This window comes from Bubalus kerabau, chromosome 10 (assembly GCF_029407905.1).
Source record: "Bubalus kerabau isolate K-KA32 ecotype Philippines breed swamp buffalo chromosome 10, PCC_UOA_SB_1v2, whole genome shotgun sequence".
Lineage (NCBI taxonomy): Eukaryota > Metazoa > Chordata > Mammalia > Artiodactyla > Bovidae > Bubalus > Bubalus kerabau.
In genome coordinates this window covers 23,706,824-23,721,765 of record NC_073633.1, presented here as the reverse complement: position 1 = coordinate 23,721,765, position 14,942 = coordinate 23,706,824, and the positions used below count along the sequence as shown (strand labels likewise).

General features: G+C 41.9%; 1 protein-coding gene across 5 annotated transcripts in view; it reads right to left on the bottom strand.

The window, feature by feature from the left end:
- Window positions 1-3,187: 3,187 nt before the first annotated feature.
- Window positions 3,188-14,942, bottom strand: part of BBS4 (Bardet-Biedl syndrome 4) — a 46,486-nt gene continuing 34,731 nt past the window's right edge. For 3 of the 5 annotated variants that reach the window (XM_055536909.1, XM_055536914.1, XM_055536911.1), the window contains 10 exons: window positions 13,811-13,864; window positions 11,693-11,820; window positions 9,760-9,814; window positions 8,796-8,864; window positions 7,778-7,930; window positions 7,521-7,692; window positions 5,905-5,974; window positions 5,464-5,605; window positions 4,714-4,915; window positions 3,188-4,179 (listed from right to left, as the gene is read on the bottom strand). In XM_055536909.1, the coding sequence (XP_055392884.1) occupies window positions 4,070-4,179; window positions 4,714-4,915; window positions 5,464-5,605; window positions 5,905-5,974; window positions 7,521-7,692; window positions 7,778-7,930; window positions 8,796-8,864; window positions 9,760-9,814; window positions 11,693-11,820; window positions 13,811-13,864 (1,155 nt within the window). In that variant the 3' untranslated portion in view covers window positions 3,188-4,069. The remainder of the gene's footprint in view (window positions 4,180-4,713; window positions 4,916-5,463; window positions 5,606-5,904; window positions 5,975-7,520; window positions 7,693-7,777; window positions 7,931-8,795; window positions 8,865-9,759; window positions 9,815-11,692; window positions 11,821-13,810; window positions 13,865-14,942) is intronic. The other 2 variants (XM_055536912.1, XM_055536913.1) reach the window with 2 other exon arrangements.

Below are 14,942 nucleotides of genomic sequence, written 5' to 3'. Positions count from 1 at the left end.
ATGTGGTCCACTGGAGAAAGGGAATGGCAAACCACTTCAGTATTCTTGCTTTGAGAACCCCATGAACAGCATGAAAAGGAACCTCCATAATTCTTTATAGTGGCTCCACCAATTTGCATTCCCATCAACAGTGTAGAAGGGTTCTTTTCTCCACATCCTTACCAGCATTTGTTATTTGTAGACTTTTTGACATTATACTATTCTGACTGGTGTGAGTTGATACCTCGTTTTAGTTTTGATTTGCATTTTTCTTTAATTAGTGATGTTGAGAATCTTTTCATGTGCCTTTTGGCCATCTGTTCATCTTCTTTGGAGAAATGTCTATTTAGGTCTTCTGCCTATTTTTTAGATTTTTAAAAAAATATCGAGCTGTTGGTATATTCTGGACATTAATCCCTTGTTGGCTGCATTGTCTGCAAATACCTTCTCCCATGCTTTGTCTTTTTATGGTTTCCTTTGCTGTGCAAAAGCCATTAAGTTTAATTAGGTTGTATTTATTTCCATTACTTTAGAGATCCAAAAAGGTCTTGCTGCAATTTATCAAAGAGTGTTCTGCTTATGTTTTCCTCTAGAAATTTTATAGTATTCTTACATATACAGTCTTACATATAGGTCTTTAGTCCATTTTGAGTTTTATTTTTGTATAACCATGTTAGAGAATGTTTTCATTCTTTCACATGTAGCTGTCCGGTTTTCTCAGCATGATTTGAAGAGACTGCCATCTCCATTGTATATTCTTGCCTCCTTTGTTGATTAATTGGCCATAAGTGCATGGGTTTATTTCTTTGCTTTCTATCCTATTCCATTGACCTAGATTTCTGTTTTTGTGCCAGTACCATACAGTTTTAATTACCATAGTATGCAGCTCTTCTCATTCAGCATGGTTTTGAGATGATGTTGTATGTAGTTTGTTGCTTTTTGTGGCTACATAGTATTGTGAATAGTGTTTCCACTTGCAACTTTTATGAATGTTATCAAGTCTGTGTGGACATTTTTCTTTCTCGTGGGTAAAAATCATCAAAATCATTTACTGTAAAAATCAAAAGTAAAAATTCTACTCCATTGGCGTAGAATTGCTGGGTTGGAGATATATCACGGGACGGGTACAGACCTTTCTCCAAAGTGGATGGACCATTTTACACTCCCAGTGATGGATGACAATTCTGTTTGCTTCTTATTCTTGCTGACATTTGGAGTTGTGTCTAATTTTAGCCATTCTAATGTGTATCTGATGTGTCCCGAGTGGTACTTCTTTGTGGTTTTACTTTGCATTTCCCTGATGATAAGACAATGGGCACGTTTTCACGTGCTTACTGGCCATTCAGATGTGGCCAGTATATATGGATGGCCATGTATCTTTGTGAGGTATCCAAATTTTTTGCCTATTTTTTTTTTTTTTTCAGTTGGGTTGTGTATGTTGTTGTTTGGGTTATTCTTGGGTTGGCCATAATATCTTACAGGAAAACTCCAACTTTTTCACCAACCCAATAGTTTTCATCACTGAGTTGTATTTTTTTTTTTTAATAGTTTCTGGATATGTCCTTTGTCAGATGTATTTTGTGAATCTATTCTTCTAGAATATATTCTCAATCTGTAGATTTTTGTTTTCTTTATGGCGTAATGGGAAGTTCTCAATCCTGTCTTCTAACAATTTTTGTAAGATTGGATTTAATAGAATCCACTGGTGAAATCATCTGAGCCAGCAGTTTGCTTAAAGGGTAGCTTTTGATTTATAGATTCAATTTCTTTGACAGAGGCCTTAAGGCTTTACATTTCATCTTGTTTCAGTTTTGGTCTGTTGCATCCAAGTTGCCAGTTTTATTGTCATAAAATTCCTTGTAACATTCCTTTCTCTTTTTCATGTCTTGTAGTTTCTTTATAATGCTATCCCATCTTCCATTCTTGATATTGGTAATTTCTCTCTTTTTTATCAGTTTAGCTAGGGATTTGTCAACTTTCTGCCATATGCATTTTTTTGTAAAACTTTTGGCTTTTTAGATTTTTCTTTAATAATTCCTGAAATGGGTTTATTTTGCTTTGTTTTTAGCTTACGGTAGAAACCTTTATCAACAATTTTGTTTGCTACGATAGAAGCATTTACAGCTGTAAGTTTCCTTATAAGCATAGTTCCTAGCTGAACCCTGCAAATTTTTTCATTATTCAAACTTTTCTAGTTTCTCTTTGATTTCTTCCTTATGAGTTATTCCAAGCATATGTTTAATTTCCAAATATGTTGTTTTCTGTAATAGATATGTTCCTTTTAATTTCTAATGTAATTACACTGTGCATTGAGAACATATTCTGTAAATTTCAATCTGTTGACTTTTGAGACTTATTTTCTGGCCCAGCATTTGGTCTGTCTTGCTAAACGTACTGTGTGTACTTGCAAAGAATGCATTTTCTATAGTTCCTGCTTATAGTGTTTAATTAGGTCAAGCTGGCCAATATGTTCTTTTACACTTTTTGTCTATCAAATGCTAAAAGAAAAATCGCTAACATGCAAGTATATGGATTTAATTCTGTCAATTTTTACTTAATGTATTGTAAAGTAACGTTAGGTACATACATGTTTATGATTGTTTTCTACTGAACTGACTTTTTATCATTATGAAATGCCCCTATTTCTGGTAACACCCCTGGACTTTGAACTCTACTTTATCTGACATTAATATAGTATGAGGTTTTTTATCATTCTCTGCTTTTTAACTGTTTAGCCTAGTTACATTTTTAAGTCTAGTTACATTTTATTGATATGACTGGATTGAGTTTGCTATTTGTTTTCTCTTTGTTCCGTTTTTTTTCCCCCTTCTGTACTGTCTTTTGAGCTATGCTTCTTTCAAATGGCTGCTCTAAGGACTGTAATATATACAGCGTTAACTTTTTACAAACTTTAGAATTAGTTTTGTATCACATCGTGTAAAATATAAAAATCTTTATAGTTGTTATATATATTAAGCCTCATATATAATGTCATAATTTTTACTTGGAATAGTTAGGTATTTTTAAAAAATTAAACCAAGGAAGTATTTTATATTTACCTACTGGTTACTATTTGTTGTCTGTGGGAGGACTGGTCCATTGTGAACCATTCAACTATCAGACAATGGTGATTTTTTTTCCTTAAGAACAAAATAATCATTGTAATCATACACTCCAGACTTCTACTTAGTACTAACATTATTCAGTAAGAAGGGCACTTTTCCCAGTGCTAGTTCGTTCTTGCCTCTAATCTGAGCCATCTAAAACCATGTCTATATCTGTGCTTGTGTATGTAGCCTCATTTTTCTAACTGTGATGATATGAGTAACAACCATACTAGAAATCACAATAGCTCCTTTCTTAACAGAGAGAGAAACTAGAAATCCAGAAGCCCCAAGACTGGGCCGATACAAGGTTCTTCCAGAAACATTTTATTGTGATCCCTTACACATTAATAACAACTTTTCCCAAAGGGATGATACATAATGTATTGCTAGCATCTGGTCAGTGGTATCACTGAATGTCTAAAACCTCCTCAGTTAAGAAGCTCTTTTTTTCCCCCAATCCTTGGTGCTGATACCAGACCAGCCCTTTCTCCCTTTTCATACTGACATGATCTGGCTCTGCACTCTGACCTCGCTCAAGAACAAGCTATAGGGACTTTTTCTGGATTCTTCTGGGCAAGTGCAGCTGAGATATTCAATAGACTAGGCCACAATTTAAAGAGCTTTTTTTTTTTTTCATCTTCTGAATTTCTACTATTAGAACTGGATTATTAATTCAAGATTTGTGTTTGCCTTGGTGGCCAATATACCTATCACACAGCCCAAGAATCACCTCAGCCAAGCCAAGACTTTGTCATGACAGCAGAGGTCTGTCTCAGACTTTTCTTCCACAAAGGGCTCAGTCAGCAGGAGATAAGTCCTCTTCTAGCTCATGGGGCAGCCAGGGGCTGTGAAGGCTTCCGGCTCCTGGTGATGATCATAACACGTTCTCGTACGTGCCGGCCTCCGTGCTGCCTGTGTCATGAGACCTACCTAATCTGGTGGGTCCTCGCCAAAGCAAGCCCAGCTCTGGGGTCATCCTACACCTACTTTTCTCTGGTTTGTGCTGATGCTTCCGTGGGTTCTGCTTCCACAGTGGGCTCTGGCTCCAGAGGAAGGGATGGTGGCTTTGTGAGCTGGGATGTTCCTCCAGTACCTAGTAACAAAACAAACAGCATGAATTCTCAGTAGCCTGGTTCCAGAAGAAATAAAAAAGAAGTTACAATTTTTCTTCTTGAAGCTTATTTTCTGGGATTAGTAGGACTGTGGCCTATCTGCGCAGCTGTGAAGGAAGACCATAACTTGACAAAGTCAGTCAGGTGTGCCTTCACTGACCTTATAAAAGAAATCATTCATTACCTGTGCCATGCTGACTTGTGATAAGGCAGTGAAAATTAAACTGAGACTATATAACAAAGGTACCATAATGTATTTCTAAACCTGCATATCGTGAACACCCAGTGTCTTGACCATCCAACTAAGTCTGCCAATAGCTGGGAACTTTTACACAAATGGCCTTAAGAAAATAAGTGACGGTTTGGACACCCTTGGGCTTTTTTCCCCTTCTAGGCAGTACTACACTGGACGTGTTATGAGTCTGAAAAGCGCAAGCCTCACTCAAAGCTGTAATCTCTTTACAGGCACATGTGGCTGTCGCCATGGGTCTCCATAGCTGTGTGTAGCTTCCCACCTGAGGAGAGCTTCCTGCATGTGGCTGCTGAAGACATTGCCTGTCCTAGGGCTTGATTAGAGCCCAGAGGCTGCTGGAAACAGGCGGCTTTACTGGTTGAAGCAGTCTGGTGCTTTGATTTGGGATCTTTAACTGGTTTGGTCCAGACCAGTGCCTCCCCAACTTGTAGAGCAGCTCCCAGCTTCTGGGCTACCTCCACCATCTTGTGTCCATGTGGGAAGGAAGCAAAAAAAAAGTCACAGGTATGACAAGCAGAGACAAGCCTCATCCGAGGCCTTTAGCAGGCAGGCAAGGTTAGCTGACATAGTGTCTGCTACCATTTGAGGGAGGAAATACTGACTGCAAAGAAATGGTTCCTAAACAGCAAAGAACACACTGTCTTCTTGAGTGGATGGCATGGAAATTCTTTAAAGGCTCTAAAAACCCAACAATTTAAGTTTGGTGCATTAATGAACTAAATTCCTGCCTTTTCTATGTGGGGAGAAGTGGGAGGAAGCTACAAAGAGACACAGATCTCAACTCAGAGGAGTTGTATTACCAATAATAGATACAACTCAGTAAGCCTGAATTTCCTCTTACTATTTTCTTTTAGGAAAAGTTTTTTCTCAAGCTGTCCTTAATTTAGGAATTCATGCTGCTAGGAACATCAAAGCCAAAACAGGCATAAACATACATTATATCTGGATTATTTGGGCTTGATTCAAAAGTCTCCTGACAGCTTGCTTAATGGCTCCTGGATTTAAGACTTACCTCTGGATCAAATTCCAGAGAGCTACTATGCTTGAGTAGGTTGACTTTCTTCTCCACCTCCTGATACTGGGCCAGGGCGTCCCTCCTCTCGCCCTGGTTATACAGCAGCACAGCATAGTTCAGGTTTACTAAAGGGTTACACCTGCACAGACACACAGGGACCCTATGGAGCTGGGGCTCCGCAAGAAATGGTCATTTAGAATAGATCCTTATCATTATACAGAAACAGAACTAGTGCAACAGAGAGCTCTCCATTCCACAGCAAGGTCTCGCAGAGCCAGCGCCAGGTCCTGCCGGCCCCTTGTGCTCAGGAGCCACGTCCTTCCACACACAGACCTGCTGTGCACAAAGGCACATGAGAGCAAGCAGCGGGGCCCTGGCGCCACCTCATGGCTTTGCAGAGTCTAGCCCCCCAACACCATCCTCAGCAGGGCAGCTTACTTATCAAGGCGGACTGCTGCTTCATAGGCTCTCTTGGCATTCTCTGTATCCTCCAGATTGGTCAGAGCCACTGCAACAGAGAGAGTGGATGCTATGGCTGAAGAGCCCAGCATGAAAACACAGGAAATGTTTCCTGATTGCAGTTCATTCAGCCCCCACATGTAACTCTTATTGCACCCTCTCAGCTCCTAGCACCACCGTCTGCTCAGCCACTCAGCTTGGATTCCTAGTGTCATCTTCAACAGTCCCCTCTCCAGTTAATCCATTGCCAGGTTCCATGCATTCCTTTTTTTAGTGTCTTTAGTGACACTGCCCTGGCTTTAGTCGTGTCAGGCTTTCCATTTTGTTCCCTGGGGACCCTGTCCCACCTGCCTCCATCTACCTGCCACAGTGCTGCCAGGATCTCGCTAACAGATCTGACCGCGTCACTGTCCTACTCAAGAATCCTCACTGTTTTAGCAACAGAATACTCTCCCTTTTTTAATCAGTATTTTCTGGAAGCTTGATCTATAAACCAGACAATAATAGAGCTGCCCTGGAAGCCCACTCCACTTCCCCCACAACCATTCATCTACTTTCTCCAGACACTAGAGGAGATCCAGGAATACAGTTGGGAAACAGAACCTCTCAGATCGAGCACAGTCCCTGTGCTGCGCTCACAGCCCTCCATACTGACCCAGACCACCTCTCCTGACTTACCTCCCACTATGCTCGCTCCACCACGCCACTGCCACTACCTGTCGGGTGCAGCCTGCACTTTCATGGCTGCAATGCCTTTCCTCAGGGGCTTCCCAGCCATTCTGTGCCACTGAATTGCAGTTTATCTTTCAAAACTCTGTGTGAAGACCATCTCTACTGTGTTACAGAATTGCTGCTTATGCCCTACAGTATAGTAATTTGCTTACAATCCTGTATCCCTTTATGACTGGGCTATCTTTGTATTCAGACAGCCCCCAAATAACCACCACTCGATTTACTTATATAGAACCCCACAGTAATGACAAAAAAACAAAAAAAAACACCTGAAGACTGTCAGTGAGAACATGGAAACTGCTCTTAGATTAAACATGTAGTGAATTTAGTATAAGGAGAAATATGCCCCAGAAAGAATAGTACTTTTATATTACACTAACAACAATAAAAGACATATAATGACAGCAAAACCAAGTTAACATTCACTGATTATCTCATCATGTAATCCTCTCATCAACCCTATGAGATACAGCTAAGAGTAAGTACTAGAGCCAGGATCTTAATATCATCAGGACCTGATGATACCTAAAGCCTACGGTCTTAACACTTAACGATAACTAAGAACATGGTTGCACTCAATATATGAACTGTCAAGCCAAGGGAACACCACTGTTAAAAGATGAACTACATATGAACCTTATCTAACCTGCTGGCCTCTGAGTGAAGTTCCCCCAAGTGAGAAGCAACCAGGTGCTTCGTCCTCTTTCTGTTTCGTATTTCTTCAGACTCTAGGACAGGTCATCCAGATACCTATGGGATCTGCAAGGGAATGGCTTCTGTGGGATATTTAACTACTGGCCTGCCATGATTCTAATTCCGTTTTCCCTCACTGCAGAGGGCTGCTCCACATAAATGCCTCTTACCAGCCAAGAGCATGTAGAGCTCCCCCATCTTGGGCTGGAAGTGGATGGCTGCGCTGAGGAAATGGAAAGCGGACGCGTACTGCTGCATAGTCAAGTGGACAAGGCCCAGATTATAGAGAATCTTCCAGTCTAAAGGCGCCAGGTAGTTGGCTCGTTTCAGGCAGCTGATGGCCTGGAGGAGGGAGGGGGCACTCGGTGAGGGCTGGGGCAAGCTCAGCAGACCCAGTAACTATGAAGGCAAAAGAGGAGACACTCACTGCCACATATTTCTTCTTGCCAAAGAAGCACATTCCGATGTTATTCCAGAGTGGAGGGCTTTCTATAACAGCACACGCTACAACTTTGTATTTGGTGAGGGCAACATCAAAGTCCCCGTGGGTCTGCATCATGCTGCCTGCTGCCAAGATGGCCTGAAAACATGGAAAGTTTGTAATTTAGTCATTACCAAAAGGCTGTCGGAGTGAAGTAGCCTTCCTGAATCTAGATACTCAGTAGGCCCATCAACACTGGTGGGACTGAAAAGCATCTTCCAGGGACCTATCCATCCACAGCTGCTGGAACAAACGCTCAAGAGGAACACTCTCACGCCCCACACTATGGCTCTTTGCCGTAATAAAGAAAAGTGTCTGACTACCTAGCTCTTTTGTTTCCTACTTGTAGCCAGGAAGTCACTACCTTAAAGTATCAGGGCCCTTTAAGTAAAAACCACCTTTAACCCTGCAGCCCCTGCCTGGTAGACACCAAGTGCTCTAGACGACTCAAGTGCACCTGTCGGTGGCCTCTAAAAATGCAGCTCCTTCTGCCACAGGGCAGATGGTGAGTCAGCTTTAGACTTCCTCAGTCCAGCTTTCCATGTCTCTCAGTCAGGCTTATATGACTTCCAAGAAAGGACTGAGTCTGTAACCCTTAACAACAAGCCTGTTTTGCTGCAGCTCCCTCAATGACTCATCCACACGATGATCATCTCATCCCCAAAGTCATAACTGGACAAGAGTTGTAGTCTCAGGCTCATGAGGAATCTGCAGGTCATTTCAGCATGTGGAGGCTCTGCTACTTTCCTAAGTAACACATACAACTTGGCCACCACCGCAGCTGTGCGGTCTGTGTAAGTTCCAGGCCCATTATGACGGACGTGCTCTTTAAGAAGATAAGCAGCAGGGCACTGACAATAAGTGCTTTCTTGGACATTTGAAACGCATTCTAGGGCCAGATCACCTCTAGGAGCAGTGGGACCACCTGTGTGTGAAGGTGCTGGGGTTTGACAGCCAGCAATACCTTGTAGTTGGTAGGGTCGTAAGTCAGTGTGTTTCCAAGATGTTCAAATGCCTTCTGGTAAATGCCGAGCTTGGAAAAAAGCAAACCAGAGAATTACATCAGGGGAGATGGCATTAGGGAGTTTGGCCAACCACGCCCTCAACAGATACACCCTGACTTTTCTGGGTTCTTCTGACAAAAGCTATAGATACCAAATTTAAAAAAAAGAAAACTAAGGGCCCCACATTTCTTTTCCCTCCTACTTCATTGACTTGTCCCCTAATAAGGTCAAAGCAGCTATCTGCCAGGAACCATCTCTGCCACACACTGAGGACTCTTGGCAGGAAGAAGGCTGGTGAGCCTCCTCTCCCCTGGGGCCAACCTCCCAAGCCAAAGCCCAGGAAGGCCCAGGGTTAAGCTCCTTAGAGAAAAGTGAAACAAACAAGGACACCACAGAGGCAGAGCTGGAGGCAGGATTTTATTCTAGACAATGCTTTGCCTTCTCTAACCCTAACCTGGCTGGGAAGAAGGAACAACAGAAACGGCCTTTGCCCCAAAGCCCTAATACCACCACAGTACTTCCACCACAAAATGCCAGTCTCCCTGACCACAAGTTGTTTCTCATACATGTTCTTTCTTTGGTTGGGTAAGAACTAGGCTCAAACAGGTGTATTTGCTTCTGATTTGCATGCTGAAAATTAAGTTCATTCCTTTAGCAGACAAAGGGTATCAAGTGCAGAGTAAAGTTTATGTGCTGCTTATGACCTTTAGTAAATTGTGTTAAAGTAAAAATGCAGGAAAACCACAACACAAAAAAGTGTTTTTTTCTTTTTTGGCTGTGTGGCTTGCAGGATCTTAGCTGCCTGACCAGGGATTGAACCTGTGTCCCCTGCAGTAAAAGCATGGAATCCTAACCACTGGACCACCAGGGAAGTCCCCAAAAGCATTCCTAACAGCAGTGCATGGGTAAGGAAAGCCCGCTTACCTGTAGGTAGAGTAATCCTAAAGCTGTAAGAAGCTCTGTATTTTCTGGTGAGAACCTGCGACACAAGAGACGCTCAGGGAAACACGATGTGTATGAGTGATACTGACACGCACAGTAACCGCACCGCCCGCTCCCGTAAGAACTCTCAAAGGGGTCTGGGAATTTCCTTCAAGAGTACGTCAACCCGCCTATAGGGAGGACTGCTCAACAAGACAGAAATGGGACTTAGAACCTAGACTCCTTCCTCAGGACCTTTGCTTACAGCCAAAGTCCTCAGAACCTATGGAATATTTTGTGCCAAAGTCTTAATTACACTAATAGAGTTCAAGAATAATGCTCTATAAACCAAGTCGGTCGAGAACACACACGATTTTAGCTGCTTCCCTCCTGTGAGATTTTGTTGTTCTCACTGCACTCACAATGCCAGCCAGCATAATTATTTCCTGGGTAATTTAGGATCCCAAGGCCCCTGATGCTCTGCTCTCCACATTAAACAAAAAAGTCACACTCAACAGCCAAACTAAAGAAGACAGACACATACCAGCTCTAGGAAAAAACTGGCCATTGGCTTTGTGGAGTAAACACTGGCTTAAGTAAGATTGTTTGCCTTTCCAGTCCCTCACTGGCATCTGTCTTTGTCACAAAACAAAAGCAACACTGAGCTGAGATGATCTGACTACAGAATCATTAGACAGTTTCAACAGTGAAAATGGCAAAAGGTGAAGAACATTTCCTGCTTCTAAGGAATGAGGTAGGCTGCAGGTTACCTATGGGGAGACCAGAGTCACAGGGGCAAAGCCCCTGCCTGGGGAGGCCTGAGCTGGCCAGACAGAGCTTACTCAGTTCAACTAAGTATTTGCTCTTCACTTTCTGCCATAAATTCCCATTCTGATCACCTTCCTCTCCCCAACCAAGTAGGTAATTTCCATGATTCTAGTGGCATCCTGCCCCCCACCAAAACATGACTACTGTCTCTGAAGCTGTGGGCCATAAACAGTGGTTTCTATCACCTCAGTAAGGCTCCAAATGCTCAGCTGTCCTCCAGATTCTCATTTGAGGATTTCAGTCACTTAAGTCCTTAGCCCGACACAGGAAGAATGTGTGAGCTAATGTAATTAATGTAAGCTAAGCTCAAAGAGCCAATTTCTTGAATGCAGGGGTCAGGGGTCAAGGCTTCCACTCAGCACCACAAAGATTCAACATATGGCTACATGGGCTCCTACCTACTTGTCTCTGTAAACATAGCCTCTTGATGACAGAAGTCTTTCTTGCAGCCTAACAAACCAAAGGATTTTTTATGTCTTTTTAGATATAAAATATGAAAAAAATTCCAGAAGCAGCGTTGTTGTGACTAATGTAACTAGAAAAGTTACTATCATGGTAGAAGACAGGAGTAATTAACAACAGAAATCTAAACTTAGTCCAAAGTCTTGTTATCAGGAATAATAGACTTTGTGGCCTTGAACCACAGATGACAAAGTCTATCAAGTGACCAAACAAATGAGACAAAGGCATTTTGTTACAGCTATCCCACTTAAACCACACAAGATCTAGGCAGAAAAGATAAGATTCCCTAGAAAGGAGAAACAGAATACCACACTGGGAACGCTGGTCAGTTCCATTATCAACAGGGGTTAGGCAACAGGGTTGGGTTAAGCCAGTGATGGCTTAACATGGGAGGAACCTGGATCCCTGACTGACCTTATGGAGCAGAGAGCTGCCCAGGACCAGCCACAGACAGGTGAGAAAGAAACCTAAGTCGTCCTTATTTAAGGCACTGGGAGCTCTAAACTTGAGCTTAACGTTCACTCTAACTCACAGAACTCACACAATGTGTAACCAGTCACACACGTCCTCTCTCAGGCATGGGAGAGCACGTCTGCTCCCATTTTTGTTTAGTTTCTCGTTGCTCTAAAGGAACCAACACACTTACTCCACTGCTTTCTTGTAGATTTCAATGGCCTTGTCCAAGTCTCCCTTCAGCAAGAAGATCTTGCCCAGCATTATGTAAGTCAGATCATGTCTGTTAAGATGTAGGGCATTGTGCAACTGGTCTTGTGCCTAACAAGATTGACAGAGTAAAGAGAACCAAATCACCACCAGGAAAGGACAATGACTCCGTATGGCTAATGTAAAGAAAGAGCTCCCGCTCTACTCAAGTAGGAACATCACATTTCAGCAAATGTCCCAAAACATACCCAAACTGTGCTCATAGGACAGCTGGAAACATGAAATGTCCACCGCTAGTGCCACTTCGGGGGGCTTGTACAAGAGGATTAACCTTTTTGAGTGTTTTCTGCTTTTTGATGTCCATTCCCACGACTCATATTCCGTATGTCAAGAGGGATATCATGGTACATAGAGAGTACTGCCCCAAACTTGACCCCGGCTGCACTGCTGACCAACTGCACACCCTTCTCCAGGGGGGACTTCATTTTCCTCACCAATAATTGGATAAATGAATGAATGTTCATTTATTCATTCAGTAGATATCATCGAGTGCCTACTGCTCTAGGTACTAGTATACCAAAGCTAACAGAAAACTCCTCACTCTGTTAGAGCTTATCTTGTAGATGATGATAAAGGCTGTTTAGTCCTTCACTGATTCAACAAGTATTTATATAAATGCCAGCTACTGTATTTGCTTAGCCTGTTAGCTTTACAGTAAAATCTAAATATAATTCTCCTCCTCCTCAGTTCAGGTCTGACCAAAAACCAAATCCAGCTCTCTCTTGGCTCAGAATAAGCCCATGAATAGATATGTACTTAGGAGAAGGCAATGGCAACCCACTCCAGTACTCTTGTCTGGAAAATCCCATGGATGGAGGAGCTTGGCAGGCTGCAGTCCATGGGGTCGCTAGGAGTCGGACACGACTGATCGACTTCACTTTCACTTTTCCCTTTCATGCATTGGAGAAGAAAATGGCAACCCACTCCAGTGTTCTTGCCTGGAGAATCCCAGGGATGGGGTAGCCTGGTGGGCTGCCGCCTATGGGGTCGCACAGAGTCGGACACAACTGAAGCGACTTAGCAGCAGCAGCAGATATGTACTTGCTTAAAGTTTCTCTGAAGAGAAAAAGCTCCTAACCAAGTATATAATAACACTGAAGAGCCATCTGCCCACAAAACCTAATCGACTAAATATGTATATTTTATTTGCACAGATACAGGTATTAATTGTTTTTATATGTCTCAGAAGAGCAAAAGTTATTCTCACACCTCAACTGCTGAGGTACAGTTGTTTTTTTTTTTTTTTTTTTTTGAGAACCCCAAGGGATTGATTAGATTGCTTCAATTTACAAACTGGTACATATTAAATATTATCAACTAATTTAGGTTCTCAGTCCTGTCAGCACTGGAGAAAAGAAAATAAAACTTAAGTCACTAAGTGGGAGAACTATGAAGGAAACTAACCAACCCCACTTTTATTAACTTTTAGAGTTCTCAATAATTTGGTCTACCCCTCAGTTAAGATATATACATTTTTTCCCTTTATCTGAGTACCAGAATAAGCTCAAAAGTTTTATCTGATTATAAGAGTCTTGGGCACTACAGCCTAATCACAATGATATATAAAAATCTCACATGGAAAATAACCTTAAAAACTAAACTCTCACATCAAACTACTTAAGATTAAAAATTCATTTCCAATGACCTGAAAACTGAAATTTAAGATAGCTCACTTGGCCATAATTACACTTTTAAGACTTACAGATCCACTTTTTTATATTTAAATTTTATTGAACATTTGTGTTTCTATTCTGGAAAATTAAGGTATGAAAAAAAGAGAGGAAGAAAGGGATGAGATTGCCATTTCCTCTGTTTCTAGAATTTGTCACTTTCTTGTTAAAAGCAGGGGGAAAAAAACCAGATGAATAGTGACAAATGAGAATAAAAATGGGGGTAAATGTATATGGAACTTTCATTTTTTACTTCTAGAAGTCTCTGCAAGCAGTAGGAATAATACAACACAATCCATGGGACCTGTGTAAAAAGTGTACCCTCAGGGAAATCCCCAGCCAACTACTCACCCACCACCACCACAGATTACCTTGTCAAACTGTTTCAGATAAATGTAGCAAACTCCTAGGTTATGACAGATTTCCTACACACAAAAGAAAGGAAAACAAGTGTAAATTCCACAGTAATTATTAGAGTGTGAACAGGCATCTAGAGATTATTGCTGCTTGACAAAATTTAAGCTTGAAAATATGCACTATGGTTAGTTTTTTACTTGAATCTTATTCAGATTATAAGAGATAAAAGCAGAATAAACCAGTGATCTTCCTGGGCCTATGCAGTACCTTTGGGTGCACACCCAGCCCATTCCTATACCTTTCTTTCTCTCAGAGCTGCTCACGAAACAAACCCTTTGTGCCCTCTTCTCAGAAGAAACTACCACAGTCCCGTCTCCAGCTCTAAGGAGGGGTGTGGGTGTGGGTGTGGGTGTCAGACTTCTTTTCACAGGAATCTAGGAATTCACTCACTAGGTGATATGAACTTGGAGGCTGACAGTGCCATCTGGAGGCTACTACAATGGATTACAGATATGTGAAAAGTGAAAGTGTTAGTCGCTCAGTCGTATATGACTCTTTGTGACCCCACAGACAGTAGCCCACCAGGCTCCTCTCTTCAGGGGATTTTCCAGGCAAGAATACTAGAGTAGGTAGCCATTCCCTTCTCCAGGGGAACTTCCCTACTCAAGGATCAAATCCAGGTCTCCTGCATGGTCCTGTGCTGTAGGCTTCTGCAGACTGGCTCCAATTACAGATATGTAATTGGATATGTAATTGGGGCTTATCTACAGAAGTCTGCAGCACAGGTCAGCAAACTACGACCCATGGGACAAATCCACCCTCTGTCCCTTTTTGTAAATAAAGCTGTATAGAACACAGCCACTTGTTATGTATCTTCTGTGGTTCTTTCATAGAACTTCGGAGTTAAGTAATTGCAACAAAGACGGTATAAAGCCGCAAAGCTTAAAATATATACTAACTTGACCTTTACCCCCCCCCCCAAAAAGGTCAACCTCTGATCTACAGAAAGAAAAAAACAGCAGAAATGCAGAGAAGCTAATTTGGTTGCTGACAGCTTTCCAGTTCTAGTTCACTGCAAGATCAATCTGTATTTCGTGACCTTGTGTTCTATAAAATCTCTATAACTCCTTTATATTAAATCGTTTT